This window comes from Gymnodraco acuticeps, unplaced genomic scaffold (assembly GCF_902827175.1).
Source record: "Gymnodraco acuticeps unplaced genomic scaffold, fGymAcu1.1, whole genome shotgun sequence".
Classification (NCBI taxonomy): domain Eukaryota; kingdom Metazoa; phylum Chordata; class Actinopteri; order Perciformes; family Bathydraconidae; genus Gymnodraco; species Gymnodraco acuticeps.
Genome location: NW_022989748.1, coordinates 3863422 through 3882064, shown reverse-complemented (window position 1 = coordinate 3882064; position 18643 = coordinate 3863422). Strand labels below are relative to the sequence as shown.

The 18643-nt window shown below is 40.7% G+C and overlaps 1 protein-coding gene across 1 annotated transcript in view; it reads right to left on the bottom strand.

The window, feature by feature from the left end:
* LOC117559180 (adhesion G protein-coupled receptor L3-like) overlaps positions 1–18643 on the bottom strand; it is a 232893-nt gene that overhangs the window by 81450 nt on the left and 132800 nt on the right. The window contains 2 exon segments of the mRNA XM_034235900.1: positions 839–853; positions 17427–17536. Coding sequence (XP_034091791.1) covers positions 839–853; positions 17427–17536 — 125 coding nt within the window.

Sequence of the window (18643 nt, the reverse complement as noted above, 5' to 3'; positions counted from 1 at the left end):
GCATGTTTCTAAAGATGTTTCTACGGATGAGGATGTGCAAGAGTTCAGAGTAGGTGAGCTTTGTAATATGTGCTTTTTAAAGGAGGTGAAAGTTAAATGGATGTGATACAAAAGCAATCTTGGCTTTCATAGGGGAATTTGACAGAAAACATCTCCATAAAATCTTTTGACCCCGCCCTCCAGCTTCATTGCTCACTCTCTCTGACAAAGGTTTAAGTGATGTGTCATTAATTCATGACTACAATGAAACCTTAAATGTATTGCAGCGCTATTAAAGCAGAACCTTTCACTCTTGTTTTAATGACTCCATTTCCATGTTTGACTTTAATCCAAATCTGCAGATGAAGCATACCCACAATGCACCATGTGGATGTGATGTTGTGCAGCATCATGCAGCGTTGATAAAGGAAGATTGCTATGATCTGTTTCCAGTATTGACAAGAGAGTCCCTGAAGGTTATAGCCATCATCATGTTAGAGCTATAATCAAAAATGGTGACAGCTTATTGGACAGAGTATTGATCAGCCTCTGCTTTAATATTATGGAGCTGATAAAGCAGAGTGGGAATAATCTTCAGTTATAAGGGAGGGTAAAAACACCCCAGGGTTACTTTACTGCAAGATTGTAATGACCTTACCTTAAATAACCATCATATATGTGTCACAAAACGTTGATGAGTGAAGGTCCAGTGTCCCCATGAAGGGCATGCATGACAAACAATGAGCACAGATGTACAACATGTCCTGCTTGAGCACCCGTCACCGTAAAAAAAAAAAAAAAGCAAGCCTACACCCAGATGAGAATGCAGGTGAAAGAAAAGTTGTTGGCATTTAGTTACCTTTTTGTTCCACTTCTATTTTTAGGCGTGAAGGGAAAAGAGAGAGAAAGAAAGAGAACAGATTAATAATGTGATCACACAACTGTACAAGAAGAGCATGGTTAGTAATACACAGCATTCAATCATTAGCTTTAAAGAAGGAAGACAAACAGTGGTTAACATGCGCCTGTAGGAAGAAAGACAGATTATTCAGGTTTTGAAATTGCACAAAGTTTTGCAGTGATGGCAAATTGTAAAACAGATGTATAGCACGCGACTTCTCCAGAAACATATGGCCACTTAGAAGAAAGCTTATGAATTTTAGGTAAAACTGCAAGAAATAAAAATGCGGATTTCACACTTTCCATAGATAATAATGTTATTTTTTACCCAATAGACAGATGAAGCTACCTAAATACATGATGTGATATTTTCAATGGTTAAAATCATTTAGAATATCTTCATTGTTGACTGCTATAACTAACTTATTTAATCATAAAACCACCCCAGTGAATAACTTACAATAAGTCAAATATTATTTGTAACACAATGTCTGAAATTGTATGATTTATTATAGAAATGAGGCATTACCTCATTAAAGAAGTGCCAAATTGCAAACATTTGGATCACTCCATGAATCTCAAAAATAACGTCAGCCATTATAAAATTGCATTTAGTGCACATGCAAGACATTACCGCAAGTACATTAGAACAATTATGTTTTACAAGTTTCATTAAATGTTGTGTTTAAATATGCAAATGAGGCATTATGTAATGCTCACTTTTGTTGAATTAAGGAGAAATCTGCAGACAGAAATAGAAAATGTTGGAAACATATACTCCTTAATGTGGATTTTGGACGTTTCCTTTCTACGAATATGAGAGAGAAACGCCCCGAGATCTCAAAATAGAGCATGAACAATTGTTTTTTATGTGCAATGTTTTTGTCTCCTATGTAGCAATATCAGTTTCTTGCTGATAAGTACATTATGTGCATCAGCTTTAAAAATGCAGTATGCCCTTGCAAACAGTCAATAGAGGAAAACAAAACTGTATTTTGTTTGTTTAAAATGTGAATGGCTGCAGGGTTAAGTGATTCTAACCAACACACTCTCACTCCCTAAGCGTCCAGGAGCGACGTTTGGTCAGTGTCCGTGGCGTCCAGTTGTGACGCTCCTAGGCTCCTTCAGCGTCATAAAGGGACGCAAATAGCTTTCAACTGATTGCAATGTATTCCCATCTGCGGCGGGATTTGACGCTCATGGAAGCACGGCATTCGTTTGTGTCGGCTGCCCTTAAAGGCAATGTGAGCGTCCATTCCCATTGGATAACGGAGAATTGTATACCCGGAAGTAAGTATTCCTCTTACTGTCGATTGATTTTACAGTGATATCTGCACTACTCATCGACTAAAAAACACCAGATTATCCTTGTTAATTACACAACATTGATTGGTTTAAATTGTGTGCAATGCTTTTGTATTTTCCCCCTTCGATTCGGAGAAACAAATATTTTTTTTCGGAGTAAAAGATGGCAGAAGACACTACACTACCCAGAATCCCCAGCTATCGTTTGGACTACACCATGTGCTCTGTTTGATGTCACGTGATCTTCAAATTTCTCCCTGCAGAAAAAGAAAACATGGCCGAACTTCGTTTTATTCTCGGTGGAAAATGCCTATTTTAAAGTTAGTTTGGCCATTAAAATGCGTTTTGATGTCATTTGATGCGAGAAATATGAGTTGTTATTTCAGATTATGTGTGCAGTGGATGTACATGATCTTTAGTTTGCTAGTTATTACGAAGATTACTTCAGGAAATCGCGACGTTTTCATTGTTACCAAGGTGGTTGCTAGGGACGCTGCTATCGATATTATTTCTGTTATGTTGTGTAACTTAATGGTGTTATCTTTATTGCTACCCCCTTCCCCGTCAATGTATAGTGTTGGTCCACAGCGCAAACGTCCGCATCTAAAGATAGCCTACGTTATTTTCCCCTGTGCAATTCCAGTCTCACATCTCACAGCACATCGTCATTAACAAATACCGGAAACAGACCGAAAACATTTTTTAAAAATAATACTTTATTCCGAGTGTGCTTGCTTTTCTCTTTGGAAGTCATCACATACCGGCATTGTAATACACGGTTCGGCTGCATTAAATATTACATATCTGCCGTAGTTCTGTATTTATAGAGCCCTGATGAGAAGACTTCTAGACAAACATGAGGAACTGAAAACGTGACGTGGATCATAAATATATCAGCCATTAAACAACATCTTACATTTATTTTCACACAATACGTCTCCTTGCAGTATCAACACTAATTCGGCTGACTTTTATATTTGATCCAATTGGTAGATAGGCTGTATTTACACCATAAAGGTGCACAGCTGATATAAAGGGACAGCTAGTGGTTAAAGCATGTTATTGAATTTCATTATTTTTATTATTAGATATTAATAGGATCCATATAAAGTATATTAATTACTCGTTATTCTCTACTAATAGTTAATTAAAGACTGTATATAATGACTATTTTGCACATCCCTTTCAAGATTTCAAGATGTTCTAAGGTTTATTGACATATCATATACACAAACGGTGTAGTTATGCAATGAATGAAAAACTTGGGTCGCAGGTTCCTCAATAGTGCATTACTATCTATCTATCAATATTTGTGCGTACCTCCAGCAAAGTTAACTATGTTGAAGCACTTATTTGAACTGATATTATACATAATGTATTATACTCTTATAAGATGTATGTAGATATTTCATCTCCGGCCTTGTCAGGTATTGAACAATCAATAAATAAAGAACACAGAATTGTTAAATATAAAACACAGAATTTGTGTGATTATACTAAATGATTTACAAATAAACACCACTGCATATTTAACTGTTACACATGCTGATGTAACGCAAATGTTCCAACTTGAGATCAATAAAGTATATCTTATCTTAAGCTGATCGATGGCTACTGCCATATTTGCAAAATTTGCCTCTGAACCTTGACAAGTGCATGTTTCAGGCTTTTCAATTAATGTAATGTAATGTAATGTTATCAATTAACAACAGGGGTCACAAACATAAGACCAGCTGTTAAATAAAGCTCTTCTGACCTTAGCTGGCATGTGTGTATATATATTAATGCTGCCCATTATGGGCACAAGCAATTTTCTCCCATTTATTAATTATATGTTTTAAATGTGAGTGTTTCCTATCCCCTAAACCTCCAGGGATGTACACAGTTTAATACTGGCAACTTCTTATTATGGGAAATACGAAAACGTCTTTTAAAACTACAACTCTAGAGACGTGCCATAGATAGAGAACATGTTGCGAAACAGAATAGCCAGCATGTGTAGTTCTGGGGACAGGGTGGGGGAGGGGGGGGACGCGGTGGACCCGTTCAAATCCAGTTTTGGACAGTCTGCCGTGATTCCATCCCATTTCAAGTGCTGTTCGAGAATTGGCGTAACCCTCGGAGCACACTCTCCAATCACAGAGCTTGAGGACTATCACGGGGTTTGTCAAACAGAGCACATGGTGTAGTCCAAACGATAGCTGGGGATTCTGGGTAGTGTAGTGTCTTCTGCCATCCTTTACTCCGAAAAAATATTTGTTTCTCCGAATCGAAGGGGAAAAATAATTGCACACAATTTAAACCAATCAATGTTGTGTAATTAACAAGGATAATCTGGTGTTTTTTAGTCGGTGAGTAGTGCAGATATCACTGTAAAATCAATCGACAGTAAGAGGAATACTTACTTCCGGGTGTACAATTCTCCGTTATCCAATGGGAATGGACGCTCACATTGCCTTTAAGGGCAGCCGACACAAACGAATGCCGTGCTTCCATGAGCGTCAAATCCCGCCGCAGATGGGAATACATTGCAATCAGTTGAAAGCTATTTGCGTCCCTTTATGACGCTGAAGGAGCCTAGGAGCGTCACAACTGCACGCCACGGACACTGACCAAACGTCGCTCCTGGACGCTTAGGGAGTGAGAGTGTGTTGTTCTAACATGTATTCTGAGAGCCTGTAGAGAAATGGCTGTGGTTAGTCCATCTAAACTCCCTTCTCTCTGGACACGTTTTTTTCTGTTAGTCCTGGTATTTTTTTCTGCTCCTGTCCCCTTCCCCTGCAGTAATCCTGCCTCTAATAAGAGAGGATTAACCTCTGTTACCAGGGCTTACAAGAGTCCTCTCCTCCAAATGGAGAGAGTGGCTGAGGGGAGGGATGGAGGTCAGTGGGTGGGCTAGAGTTTGAGAGATGGGGAAGTTATTAGAGGAGAACAATCATAATGCAAGGCGCTGGAGCTGGGTCAGGCGAGGGAAAGCCGAAAACAGTAGTGTTGGTGGGAGGAGGGGGTAGGTGGGGGGGTGTGACAGATAATAAAACTGTACACTGGTACAGCACCTCATCAACACGATAAGTCCATACAGAGCTCAGGGCTACACCTCCATCAACATCACTGCAACTCAAATCTGCCCAAAACTGTAAAAAGGCACGTGGACGCAATCGATCAAATCAAAGTGACGACGCCCCCCCCCCTCCCCCTCACCTCCCATGAGCTGCGGACACACAACTGGGAGGCCGAGGGGAGGCCGGCATCTCTGATTGAGCGATTGCTAACATGTCAAGGGGGGAGCGGGGTAATGATCTATAGAAAAAGGCATTAGGGGATGAGTGGTACATTGCCTGGAAGGATTTGGATGAAATCCCCGTCAAGGAACGTACAGTATGAATGTGAGCATGAAACACCGCTGGATGCAGCAAGGTCACCTCAGGATCACTCAGAATAAGTATTTACGTCACCACAAACACAGCACCACCTGTGATAGGAGCCTGGAAATCCAGAGAGGAAAGCCGAGAGCAGAGCGACACAGAGAATTGATTCATTCGAGAGCCTTCTTTACTCCACCCCTCAACTACCATTGTGACCTTAATGCGATTTTGGTCACGGCTGTCATTGAGTCACTAAAAAGCACTTAACTCTCTCTCTCATCCTCTTCTCTGCCTCTTCCTCTCTGATGTATGAAAGCACTGAAACTATTACAAAAATATCCCCACAAATAAAAAATGAAGGGGCTTTCAGAGCTGCCCTCACATCTGTGAAAGGGTCTCTCTTCCAAAGCTCATTCATTGGCTCACAATACATTATCTTCTATTCATAAACACTTAAATAAAGCCTTGTCCTGATAATTAAAATACACAGCATTTGCACATAATGCAAAAAAGTAATTGCACCAATTGATGGTAAAAGAAAAAAGTCTTGTTATTCTGCTTTTGCAATGAGCAGTTGGATGTCTCATAGCATCACAAGGCTCATGTTATGAACATTTCCCCAAAAATAAGGAAATGTCCGAGATCTCAAGAAGAGTCCAGCCATAGAAAGCTCCTGCAGATCTAAAGACAGGTTATTTCTATTTTAATATCTGTGTAAATTGCTGTTTTTCTTCCAGTTTGTGTTTGCACAGATCTGGAAACAGCCATCCAGATAATCGTGCAGCAGGTCACAGTTTAAGTGAATGCATTGCTTGGACTGAGTTCTGGCAACAGATTCTGGGCAAAACAATAACTGAGTAATAAAGCTAGTAAAGTGTGAGCAGCGTGGAACAGTCTGTAGCTGCCAAAAGCTGGACGAGGCTGCAGCTCACCTAATTGGTCAAGCTGTCGTTACCAAATGTAACAAACTGAACAGAAGCAACCGGTATCACGGCTTCCCTTTGAAATCAAATGTTTCTGAGGTTGAAAATTATTTTGTGTTCGGGGAAAAATCATGTACAGCTTCGAAAATATTATTATAAAAGGTTTTTACCCTCAAAGAAGCTGCATTTTACTACTAATTGCCAGTAATCATACACTATTTAGTGAGAAATAAAAAGACAGCAAGCCAAAGCCTTAAAACGTATTTTGTTGCATCTGGAACGGAATTTAGATTTTTTAGAATGTAAAGTTATTTTTTATTAAAATGTGTGTATTTGTGCAAGTTTAGCAATAATAAATGTCATCTTTTGTAAAGCTTACTCTGCTTTTATGCTATTTTTACCGCACCCCCTTTATTTGCACACATTTGACTGGAGTACATCCTGCAATCAGCTACTTATGAACCACTTAATGAGTTTGAATCAAACCTGCACCTAATAATCTAATTGAATTGTGATATACGGAAAGATTCACACATCTAATAATTATCATCACAATGAAAAACTACAGCAGCACTTGTGAAAAGCCGATAATAAAGGCAGACAGTGCTGCTCAGCCATAGCATACCTTATAAAATCCTATTATACCGTCAGTGCACAATGCAGTCTGCACTGTAGTTGTTTAGACCCCGGCCACACGAGGACGAAAACGGCTAAACGCAGAGGATTAACGCAAACGCAATCGCAAACAAGCTTTCGTCCACACGCAATAGTTATCCGGATAGTGTCTGTCCACACGAGACAGCTCCGTTTAGCTCCAACCGCTGGAGAAGCTGCAGTACATATGCAGGAGCCTGTACGTGGCGCTGTAACTTCCTCCACAAAAGCAGCGAAGAAGCATGGTTGTCATGGTTGCCATTCTGTTTATTCTCCGCGGTGGGGGCCGAGGGAACCGGGCAGAGTTTTTCGCCAGTCAACGTGTATTAAAGTTTAAATCTTCCGACAAAATTATAAAAGTGCCGGTCAAATGTCTTCTTTGTTATTTATTGATCTTTAAAACAAATGAATAATGACTCTATATAATATAATAATAAAATACACGGAGCCTCTCTTTTTCCTCCCTCTCTTTGGACAGCGCCAGTGTCTGTCTCATGCAGCAGCTGATCCAGTAATGAGTGACCCGGCCGACAGTAAAAATAAACATATTTATATCTAGTTTAGGTAGTTTGAGAGGTAATAAATAAAATAGCTAAGGGTGATGATCTGACTTGAAGTGTGTGTTTTACTCCGTTCACCGCCGCATCACAGCGGGAGGAGCTGCAGGTGAGCAGAGCTGCGTGTCTCCGTCCTGTCAGATTAGACTTCACTCGCGTTTATGTCCATATTGAGAGAAAGATAAATAATCTAAATTCAGTGTGCAGTTTACTTTGACGCGGGGGTGAGCAGCAGAGGTGGGGAGAGGTGGGGCTATTGCCTCATCATTATCAGAAAATGATCGTATATGGCGTACACACGGAGCCGTTGGACCCCCCAGAGCGTTGCGTATGCCGTTCTATCCACCTTGGGACCCGTTATCGTTTCCTCTGTCGTTTAGTGCCGTATTCGGTCGTCCTCGTGTGGCCGAATGGTCTATATGCAGGGGTGCACATAACTTTTTTGCCCTGGTTCTCAAAGGAGCACCTGGAGATGTTGCTTGGTGCTCATCCTTAAAATGAAATAAACCGTAACTTTTGAGGGGGTCTTGACTTTATTTGACAGACACACGGCACTGAACACACATGCAGAGGTGAACACAAGACAACATTAGCACGACCAGTAATCCTACAAGCTGTCATCACTACCCTCCTGACTGTTCTCCTCACTGTCTTCCTCTCTGTCAGACATGGTAGCTGATGATGTAGGCCTACTTCTTTCTCTCTGGTTGAGTCTGCGATTAGCTGCTTGCATCCACAAGTCAACAGCTGGTTTTGGGTCGAAAGTCTCTGTTGTCATCTTAGACAAGTGGATGTAATCAAATAAGTATGTGAACATAACCAATAACCTACCATAGCCAATAACAAATTAATGTAACTTATTTTATTTTTGTTGTTCATATCTTATTTTACCTCAACATTTATTTATGCATTTTTTTTAAATCTTTCCAGTTTTAAAGGATATTTTTGGTTTACTGTCCTATAGTATACATTGGAATGATTTCAAACCTGTTTATCCCAATAATTATAAAGGAGTGCCTTGAAAATATGTGGTGCTCTTTTTTTGGCGAAGGTGCGCATGCGCACTTGCGCACCAGTTATGTGCAGCCCTGTCTATATGACACTAAACAGTAACGCAAACGGCCGTTTTCGTCCTCGTGTGGCCGGGGCATCAGATAATGCATAATGTCAAATATAATTTCCACGTGCGAAGTGGCTCTGCATACTTATTGTAGAGTCTCCGTGCTTCAGGCCCCCGCTGAGCCGCTAACAAAGAGGAGAGCGACCCTGTCATGTGAGCGGCAGCCGTATGGATTTTTATTTGAATAATTAACGCTTCCCAATTTCACACTAATGGTTGAGAGGTATCAGAATGGTATCATTAGCCGCTAATAGAGATTCATGGTGGAATGACTGCAATATTTTTTGCAATATTTCTCCCCCTCTTCCTCCCTTCTCTCCCTCTCCCGGCTGAGGAGTTGCAGAGTGCAAACCCCTTAACTCCATCCCATCAGCATTTTAATTAATGACGCAAATTACTGGGCTTTGAATAGCATGTGCCTAAGGATGGGGGAGGACATGCAGCCCTCCATCCCTCTTCCTCTCCATTCTCTCTTTGTCTCCCTCGTTTTTTCCCATCATTTCCCTCGCTTGCTGCTCATGAGTCTCCCCCAGCATCATTACAGGTTTCATTTCTCAACACCCCTTTTTTTCTTCCAACCACTTGTCTGCGTGCTCCTCTCCCCCCCCCCCCCCTCCCCTCTGCCTCCTGCTGCGACGCTGCTATGCTATCTTATAACCTTGACAATGCAGGATGCTGTGTGTGTGTGTGTTTCTCTTTGAGGGACAGGTGCAAGGACTTGGCTCTCGTCCAACCTGTTCCCACATGGGAGTGACCAACAGAAGGAGAAAGACAGTGCAGGCCAAACTAAATGAAATACTTTTTCTGTGGAACATAGGGACAACTGGAGCAGAAATAACATAATTGCACCTGCTGACATTTCTTGATTTTCAAGGACCTTGAAATCATGGCACAGGAAAAGAGGGATGGGGGGAGAAACAAAGAGGGAGCTTAGTGTTGTGTGTGGTAAGACATGGGGGAGCAGCAGTGAACAAAGAGAGAAATAAAAGACAAGGAAAAGCAGCTTTGATTAGTGTGGTGATCATTAAAGGAGAGACCCCCCAAAGAGACCACTCTCTAATTAGAGCTATATCCTCCATGCTTGGCACGCTAACAACTTAATCAGACGTGTGTGTGGGTAGGACACAGTGAGATAAATGGAAATGTTTATGAAGCTTGTTCAGCGTTTATTACAATACGTGTATACATTTTAGTCTCCATGATCCTGTAAGTATTGAGAGCAAAAGCAGCAAGTAGAAAACAAGCAGCTGATAGATTACAGCAGTTTATTCAGCTATTAGTGGGGAGAACAGTGTCTGTGTGTCCACATCCGCCCTGTTCACACCACCATTTATCCACATTGGTAATCACAGCCTACCTGTGCAATTATCTCACCTCTCAACTGGAGAAATGATATCTTCTTTTTCTGTAAGGCCATTGTCAGGTGAAACATTTAACTGCTTTAAAATATGCAGACCTCTTAAGTTTAGTCAGTTTGAACTGCTGAAAAAATACTGTCCGTCATAAGCGTGAGTAATTCACTTAATCGTCTAGCTAAAAAGGCAGTACAGCACAGACACTAAAACACCCACCAAGGCCTAAAGAAACTAGGCAAAAACTGTGTTTAAGAATGTATGACTATTAATAAACTATGGCTTTCCAGTTGTATTTCAGATAGGCTACAATATTTAAAGTCCAAAGGAAAAAGAGCTATTATAGTTTGGTCTTCCTGCACAAAATTAGCCTGCTAGCTAAACTGTGAAACAAGGACACCACACCCCTCAGAGGCTAGAGAGGGGAGATATCTGATAGTCTTTTTCTTTCAAAAGTAAAACAATACATACATTTTCAAATCAGTTAACACTATTTTTGACTGCAATAAAGTATTGTTAATTATTATTTCAGTTGAGCTAGCCTGAAGAAAACAGGCATTTCTGTAAAGCTTAGTCTTAGACCTTTCTTTTTTAATTCCTTTTGAAACTAAAATACTGCGGACAACACATTTTCTAATCATTTTTACATTAATTATGACTGCAATATATAATGTTATTTCAGTTGGGGGACAAGACAAATCCTGAAGAAAATGGCAAAGCTCAGCTTAGGATTGATGTGTCCTTAACACGATGCATCACTGCAGATTCAGGCCACGTCAAAGGCGTGGATCTGCTCTGTGAAATATGTGACATAAAGTCGGAGTCATCAGAGCCTGTGTGTGTGTGTGTGTGTGTGTGTGTGTGTGTGTGTGTGTGTGTGTGTGTGTGTGTGTGTGTGTGTGTGTGTGTGTGTGTGTGTGTGTGTGTGTGTGTGTGTGTGTGTGGGGAGTGGTCATCTGTCACTGAGGGATGTGATGGCATCACAGGCCTCCTTCACACATGGGGAGAAGAGCAGGGGGTTAGTCAGGTGGAGAGTGGCATGTCAATGCTGTGTGTGTGTGTGTGTGTGTGTGTGTGTGTGTGTGTGTGTGTGTGTGTGTGTGTGTGTGTGTGTGTGTGTGTATGTGTGTGTGTGTGTGTGTGTGTGGGTGTACTGTATCGGCTGTCATGCTGTTGACTCCTACACTACACCTGATGAACGTGGAGCGCAGAGCTCAAGGGCAGAAAGCCTCTGAACTTCTATACTATCTGCTGATGAGATTTACTGATACCATCAGGAAGAGTGATCTGCTGTTAAAGAAGCTTAAAATCACTGTGAGATCATCCAAAGAGAAGTGTGATGATGTCTGAATACTGAGTGTGAGATACACTTAACATCAGCTTAGATATGATGTTGGTTACTATGTCTTTGATTTAGTTTATCGGCAGGATATTATGGGGTCTGTGCTCTGAGTTTTCTTACAGATAATCAGTTAAAACACTTAAACTACTATGAAAAAGTAGTTTAAAGTACTTTGACAATGTATATGTAATACAACAAAATAAAAAAGTATGTACAAAAAGGCAGAATTAGCTAAACTACTAGTTTGTAAGTTAATGTAGCTCCCTAGCAATGCCTGTGTGTGTACAGATGAGACACATGTCACCAATGTCAGTGTCCTCAGTACAGGCGTGAAGCCCTGGTGGTCACACAGGTGGTGTGTACCTGCAGTGTGACCGCTCCTTAATGTCCCTGTAATCACACACAATCTGCCCCACTGCAGTGTAACTGAGAGCCATGTGTGGAGCATCAATTGCAGGGTTTCACCTGCCAACAGAGGAGCACAGAAAGCGGCAGCAGGTGCTGAAGAAAACGGGCCAACAAAACTCTACTCCATTATTCAGAGATTCCCCCCCCCCCCTGTTAACGTGTTATTATTACCTAATTCAATTAAAACACAATTAGAAGAGATGGAAATAAAAGAGAGTTACATGACGGGTTTCTGTGAGGTGTTAGCTCAGGATTACACAGTTGGAAAGGGAGAACTGATTGCATGATTTTATGTCCTGGATTAGCTGGTAGGAATAAGTGACAGGGCTGAGCTGGATCCCACTGAGCCAGACAGGGTTTTTCATTGTCCTTATTAGCTGCAAACAGTGGGGGGACTGGTGGCTTATGTATGGCTACAGACTCCCTGCAGGTTCTTTCTTTGCTCTCACACACTCTTACGGCCCGTCCACACAGCGGCGTGCGTTGAAGCTTGCCGGCGGGGGGGCTGAAACTTGACCAACAACCAATCACATGAATCTCCCGCCCCAGACACACAAGCATGCGGTTTGATTGGCTAGACCTTGTACTGGCATATGATTCGATTGGTTGAACATTGCTCAACTTTTGCAGCGAGCAACGCTTTTGAAGCTACGCTGCGCTCCCACAATGCAGTTCGGCGAAGCGTGACGTCACCCCATTCAAAGTGAATGGGCAGAAGCGTTAAAGCTTCAACGCACGCCGCTGTGTGGACGGGCCGTTAATGTCTGAGCCTCTCTGTAGTTCACTTTCTACCAGTGTCAACTTTGGAAAGTGAACTGATGAAATGTGTTTCCATCAATGTTATTAACATCTACCTATTCTAATGGGACGGAGGGTTATTTAGAGTTTTGTGTTATCATTTTTTGGCAGCACCTGAAATATTATTGACATCCACCTGGATTCAACTTTTATTTTATAAATATTCACATTATTATATTTGGATTGCCTATGTTTTTAATGTATTTTTTTTTTTTTATGTGGCTCTCCCCAAGGTTTATATATTTTTTATAATTATTATTACACTAAAACATTATTATTTAAATTATTATTGTTTTGATTTATTTGTATAATGATTCAAATTCTAATTAATAGTGCTTTATTTATTTATTTTATAGTTTAACCACTTTTTTATTGTATTTATTCATTTTGTCCTGAGAGGGTGATCAGTTGTTAAATGTTCTTTTTTTTTCTTACCTATTTTATCTCATTGTATTATTTGTAAATCTTAAATATCATGTACATACTGTATGCTGCACGTTTGCGCAAAGGTTTTCGGGTTCTGTTCATCTTGTATTTGGTGACAAATTGTTAAAGCCCTTTTAGCGGCACCCTGTGTATGAAAAGTGTCATACAAAAAAATCTGTATTATTAGTTATATATAAATAAATATATATATATATATATGTTCCCTTCAAATTCCCAGTTACTGCGAGGTTCAGTGTACAGAGGGTGTTGTTTGCTTCAAACACTGTAAAACCCCAGGAGACTGATGCAGAATTTGTGATGTTTTAAGTTTAAGGGCCTTGACCGAATCAGTCATGTTGCATGGAAACTAGAGAAGTGTACGAGTAATTATAAGTGAGATGGCTGATGCTTAGGAGAAGACGATGAAGCATGGTGTTGCAGGTTTGATCGTGCTTTCTTGCGGGACAAGGGTGAGAGTTTGCGGGGCCACGGAGGGGTTGTAAGAGCTTCATTACTGAGAGGAGTGCAGGTAGCAGGGAGTTGCAGCAGCTTTGACCTCTGCTGAGCACGAACTTTGGGAGTAGTTGTTAGAGTGAGAGTTACACAGAGAGAAAGGTTTTAATAAGGCGCTGAGAGAAAAGAGCTGCGGGAAGTCAAGGTGAGAGGGCGGGGCGGAGACAGATGTTCTCCATCGGAGCAGAGTCATGTTTATGAGTCATCATTGAGGGTCAGCACATCACTCTGCCCGGGGGTAGCCTTACTAATCTGTAAAGTGCATGGGGGAGCATGCACAGCGACAAGCGTACAGGAAGACAGGAACCTCTGGCACAAGAGGAATGACGGTTATGACTTGCAGTGCAAATACAAGCTATATACAGTATGTTCACTTGAATATATTAGCAAGGAGATTTTGAAAGAATAACTTAAAGTGATTATATTGAGTGACATTGTGATTGCAACTTGATATGCAATATTAGGGAATAAATCAATATTAAACACGTTCTTATAAAACATGTATTTTAAGGATAATAGTTTTGTTTTGAAAAGGATCCGTACCAAAAACATTTGTTTTATTAAGTCTGTCGAACACAGTCCAACTTTAAACCTCTCCAGCTTATGTATGCTACAATTATTCAATATGTAATCTACTGTTGTATCTTTTGTTATCTTATTTGACATATTTCTATAAAACGTATTTATGGATTACAACTGAAAAACATTCAATTATTTTTATTGCGATTCGACATTCAATAAACTGTTCTGTCCTGGTAGTACCTACATTGTTTTTGATTCAGAAGCATGCATCAAATATGTTTGTATAGTGTCAGCTCAATGTGAGTCACACGGCAATTTATTAAATTGCCTTTTATTAAATCAGATAACTATTCATAACTTTTCTTTTTGTATTTTATACCCGTCTTTTTCTTATTAAGTGTAATCTGAATGCTTGTATGTGCTGAATCATATGCATAACAATTGTTGGAAGACTTTTTGTACCCCTATTACAACTGATGGAGCGCATCAAATCGCAGATTAATAAAATCAATATTGTATCTGCAGCATCGATTTAGCACACTCGATCGCCATTATCAACGGTGTGTGTGATTGTATACGGCTTATAGAGATGTGGAGAAGGGAGCAGGGATTCACCCTGAAAGAAAAGAAGCTCCACCAGCAGAATACAGACGGTGAAGAAGAGGAAATAAAGCAGGTAGAGGAGGAAGAAGCCGTGAGATGTTTAAAAGACAAGCTGTAAGTGAGAGCGGGAGCTCGTCAGAGGAATAGAGTCAGGACTCCACGCTGAAGGAGATCTGCAGTCATGGGCCGCTGCTTTTCTTATTACACACTTAAAACTGTCTGTCAGTCCGTCTCAGGGACTTTAAGAGACTTGTGTTAAAAGTCCAACTGAGCTTCCATGTCCTAAAAGCACACACCTTTACCGATTGTCTTATTAACAAGAAACCAGTTCAAACTCTTCCTCCCCTAACTTTATATCATTCTACTCACAGAAACAGAGAGCGCTCTCTAAACGTGTCCCGATTGCTTTATTGCGGCGGGAGCTGTTACACATGGATTCATTCTCAATAAAAAAATGTTTTCTCTAAATCCGTCTCCAGTGACCGTTTGTGATTACACTCTGCTCCTCCGCTCAATACACAAATAAACGCCTACATGACTTCTGCTATGCATTGCCAGCAGATTTTTTCATTCTACTTTGGTTCTGACCACAGACACACACTAGTGTCCCCCCCCCCCCCCCACCCGTACCCTCCCCGGTGAACGCTTAGAAGATGTGCTGACAGAAGCAGTTTTAAATGTGGCTTTTGTTAAGGAAGTAAATTATTAAAAAGCAGGTGGGTAGTTGAGGCTGATGGGAATTTCCAGGTCCCATGAGTGTTGCAGTATTTGTATTAAATACAGCTATTATCACGTGCCACACAGATCTAGAAAGTGTGGTATTAGTAAGAATGTGCATTGGAGCTTTTTTTACATGCTGTCATTATGTGCGATAATGTCTTGAATATGAATTTAGAAAAGTGACAGTTGCCTTAAAGGGACAGTACCCCCCAAAAATCTAAAATACATATTTTTCCTTATATACCGGATTTAGATGAGATATTTGCAACATTTGTTAAGAATTTTGAATTGCCTTGCGTTGTAATGTGCTATAAAAAATGGCCTTGCCTTACTATACACATTAATCTGAAGGAAAACAACCCTTTAGGCTATACAATGCCCAGAAACATGCTCAAACTCCCTTCAAAACCCAACATACCAGGTAGAAAGTACTACTTCTACATATTTCTCTGCCTACCTTCACTTCTATTTATTAATCTAGATCGATTAATTGTGTATTTGGAGATTGCAGAAGAGAGTTCTGCTTTTTCTCCAGTATTATGGATGAGATTACACTATAACATCTCATCATCAGGTTTCTCAAGATAATTCACATACTATGCAGATCAATAAAAGCCAAACTAACCTTTAGGGCCTTATAATGAGCAAAAACATGCCCCCCGCCCACACTGGGACAATGGCCATCAACAAAAGCTAAAACAACAGCAGCGCAGATTACAAGTCAGAGGAGATGGAAATGTGAGTCTCTAAAGGCTTAATGGAACAAATCTAGTTTAAAAGTCAGTATTTTGCACTCTAAGCAAAGTGTTTAAATACTGACGGGAGTTCAGGATTGCTGGGGGCTTGATTACATTTGTGCAGAAGCTTTGGTTAGGTCAGTGTTTTACACAGACACCATGGAAAGACACTAGGTGGAAAATGTGGATATTAAAAAGGAGTCAGAAATATATAAACAGATGCATCTGTCGGCTCTGGATCACAGGTTCATGGAGGCTGTTGATGTTAAAAGGATGCTTTTGATTTGAATTCTTACAGAGATCAAATATTTCCAGTTTTACATCACTTCTGAGCACAGCGTGTCAGGATGTTGGCAGTAATTGCTGTGACTTTTATGTTCCACTTCAAAGGTCATTACAACACACAACCTCAGGTCATGTGGCAGAGTCCATTCCACTTCCTCTCCACGCTGATCCGCCCAAATGTTTCCACAGTTTTTCACTCTCGACACTAATTAAACCCGTTTCATTTACTCCCTTCAGAGATGCCTCACCAGTCTGAATATTAACCACCGTTCACTGAGCTGAACTGAACCGAAGAACAACACGTTTCCTTCTGATGAAAGTCAAATGGCCTCTCCTGCCGCAGCGCTAACAGAGACACGGCACGATCAGGCATGATTCCTCACCGATATCAAAGTGTGTGAACTGTGGGAGCACCGTCTAAAAATGAGCAAACACTTCCTCTGACTGAACACATTAACACATGGTTTTACTTTTAGCACGGTGTTAGCAACATAAATACCAAATTGTATGATTTTAAAACTGTATCTACAGTATAAAACTACATGTTATCATCAATAAACAAAAGTCAGTAAACTGGCACACTGTTGACATAATTGATGCCATGCGGGATGAAGAAAACGTTAATCTCCTGTCAGTTACAACAAAGACTCTTAATGGTTGATAATCAGTGAGTAAACACAGAGATACTGTCTCAGTTTCCACATGTGAACAACACTGTCAACAATATTCCTGCACTCACAAAGGCTGTTATCCTTTTTGGATCACAGGAATCATCACGTCTGTTTCCACTGAATGACACATTGGAGATATTTGTAAACATTACGGAGATCATCAAGCCTGAAAGGATGATTGATGAGTCACTGCTCTTAAAGAGGAAATGAGAATTCAAGTGTGAGAGAGAATAAAGGAGTACGTACTGTAGGGCACACATTCGTACTGGACTTCCAGATATTTGTATGTTCCCGGGCAGGGGTCAGGAAACACGTCTGGTCCGGCCACAACAGCACACTGCGTCCGGTTGTTACATCTGAAACAGAAAGCAGAGAAACATCAGACAGAGTATCAAAGTCAAACATTTTAACAAAAGAGTAAATGTTCAATTTTGTTAGGGGCCATTTTAAAAGTTGGAATACAAATGGTGTTATTCGCCCACAATAAACATGGAAAGGAAATAGTCTTTACATAAAAGTAGATGTTTTATACTTGGATTCAACTTTGGCTCCACATGTTCCACAGAAAGCCTCTTTTACAAACTGGAGTGTCGTTTGAGAGACATTTCCGGGTAAAAGGAAGGTCTGTGATTGAGTTGCGCTGCAATTAAGAATCTCTCCCTAAAAGTCAAAGTTATATTTTGTTTAGGGTCGTTTTAAAGGTCAACTCCATGTTCCATTTTCTGGGACACATTGCTACATCTAGTTTAAAGAAACAGCGTCTGATTGATGTGAGATCATTGAAAACACACAGAGAGTAAAGCCTTGTGATTGGAGCACAGGCGTGTGTCATATTTAATGTTCACAGAGGTCACCCCTCTCTTTGGGTGAGGAGACAATCTGCTGTGTAAATTCATCTCTCGGTTGCAGGCTAAAGTTGAAAGTCATGCACCTGAATCCAGGCGTTACTCCGTGTACAGGTCACAGTGTTATTACTGCATGATGGATGGCAGTGATGCTGGTGCAGAGGAGGTGGGGGCCGCACAATCAACTGAGTGCGAAATCAGCTCCAACATGAAATGTAGGTCTTCATTAAAAAACACAATTATGGTGCCGGTGCTGTTTTCGTGTGCCATTTTGCTTTTGGCAGTCATCAATCACAGCCTCACTTCATATGCACGGAGAGAATCTCGCCACACATAATGACAACGCTTATCTCACAACGGTGACTCTTAAACGCAGGGACAAATATCGATCAGACGCTGCATCTGTTTGCAAAATAAAGGATAGCAACTTCCTGCTACAGAGCTGACACCGTGAATCAATTCTATACTCATTTACTGACTGCAATTATCGTGCAATGTATAAAAGATATTTATTCCTCAGCGTGGCGGGTCACACTGTAAGTCCGCTGAAGGTCAAGGCGGGGTCTGACACAATGATTCATACGGCACAATTAAAGGATCCTCTACACCTTAATTAAC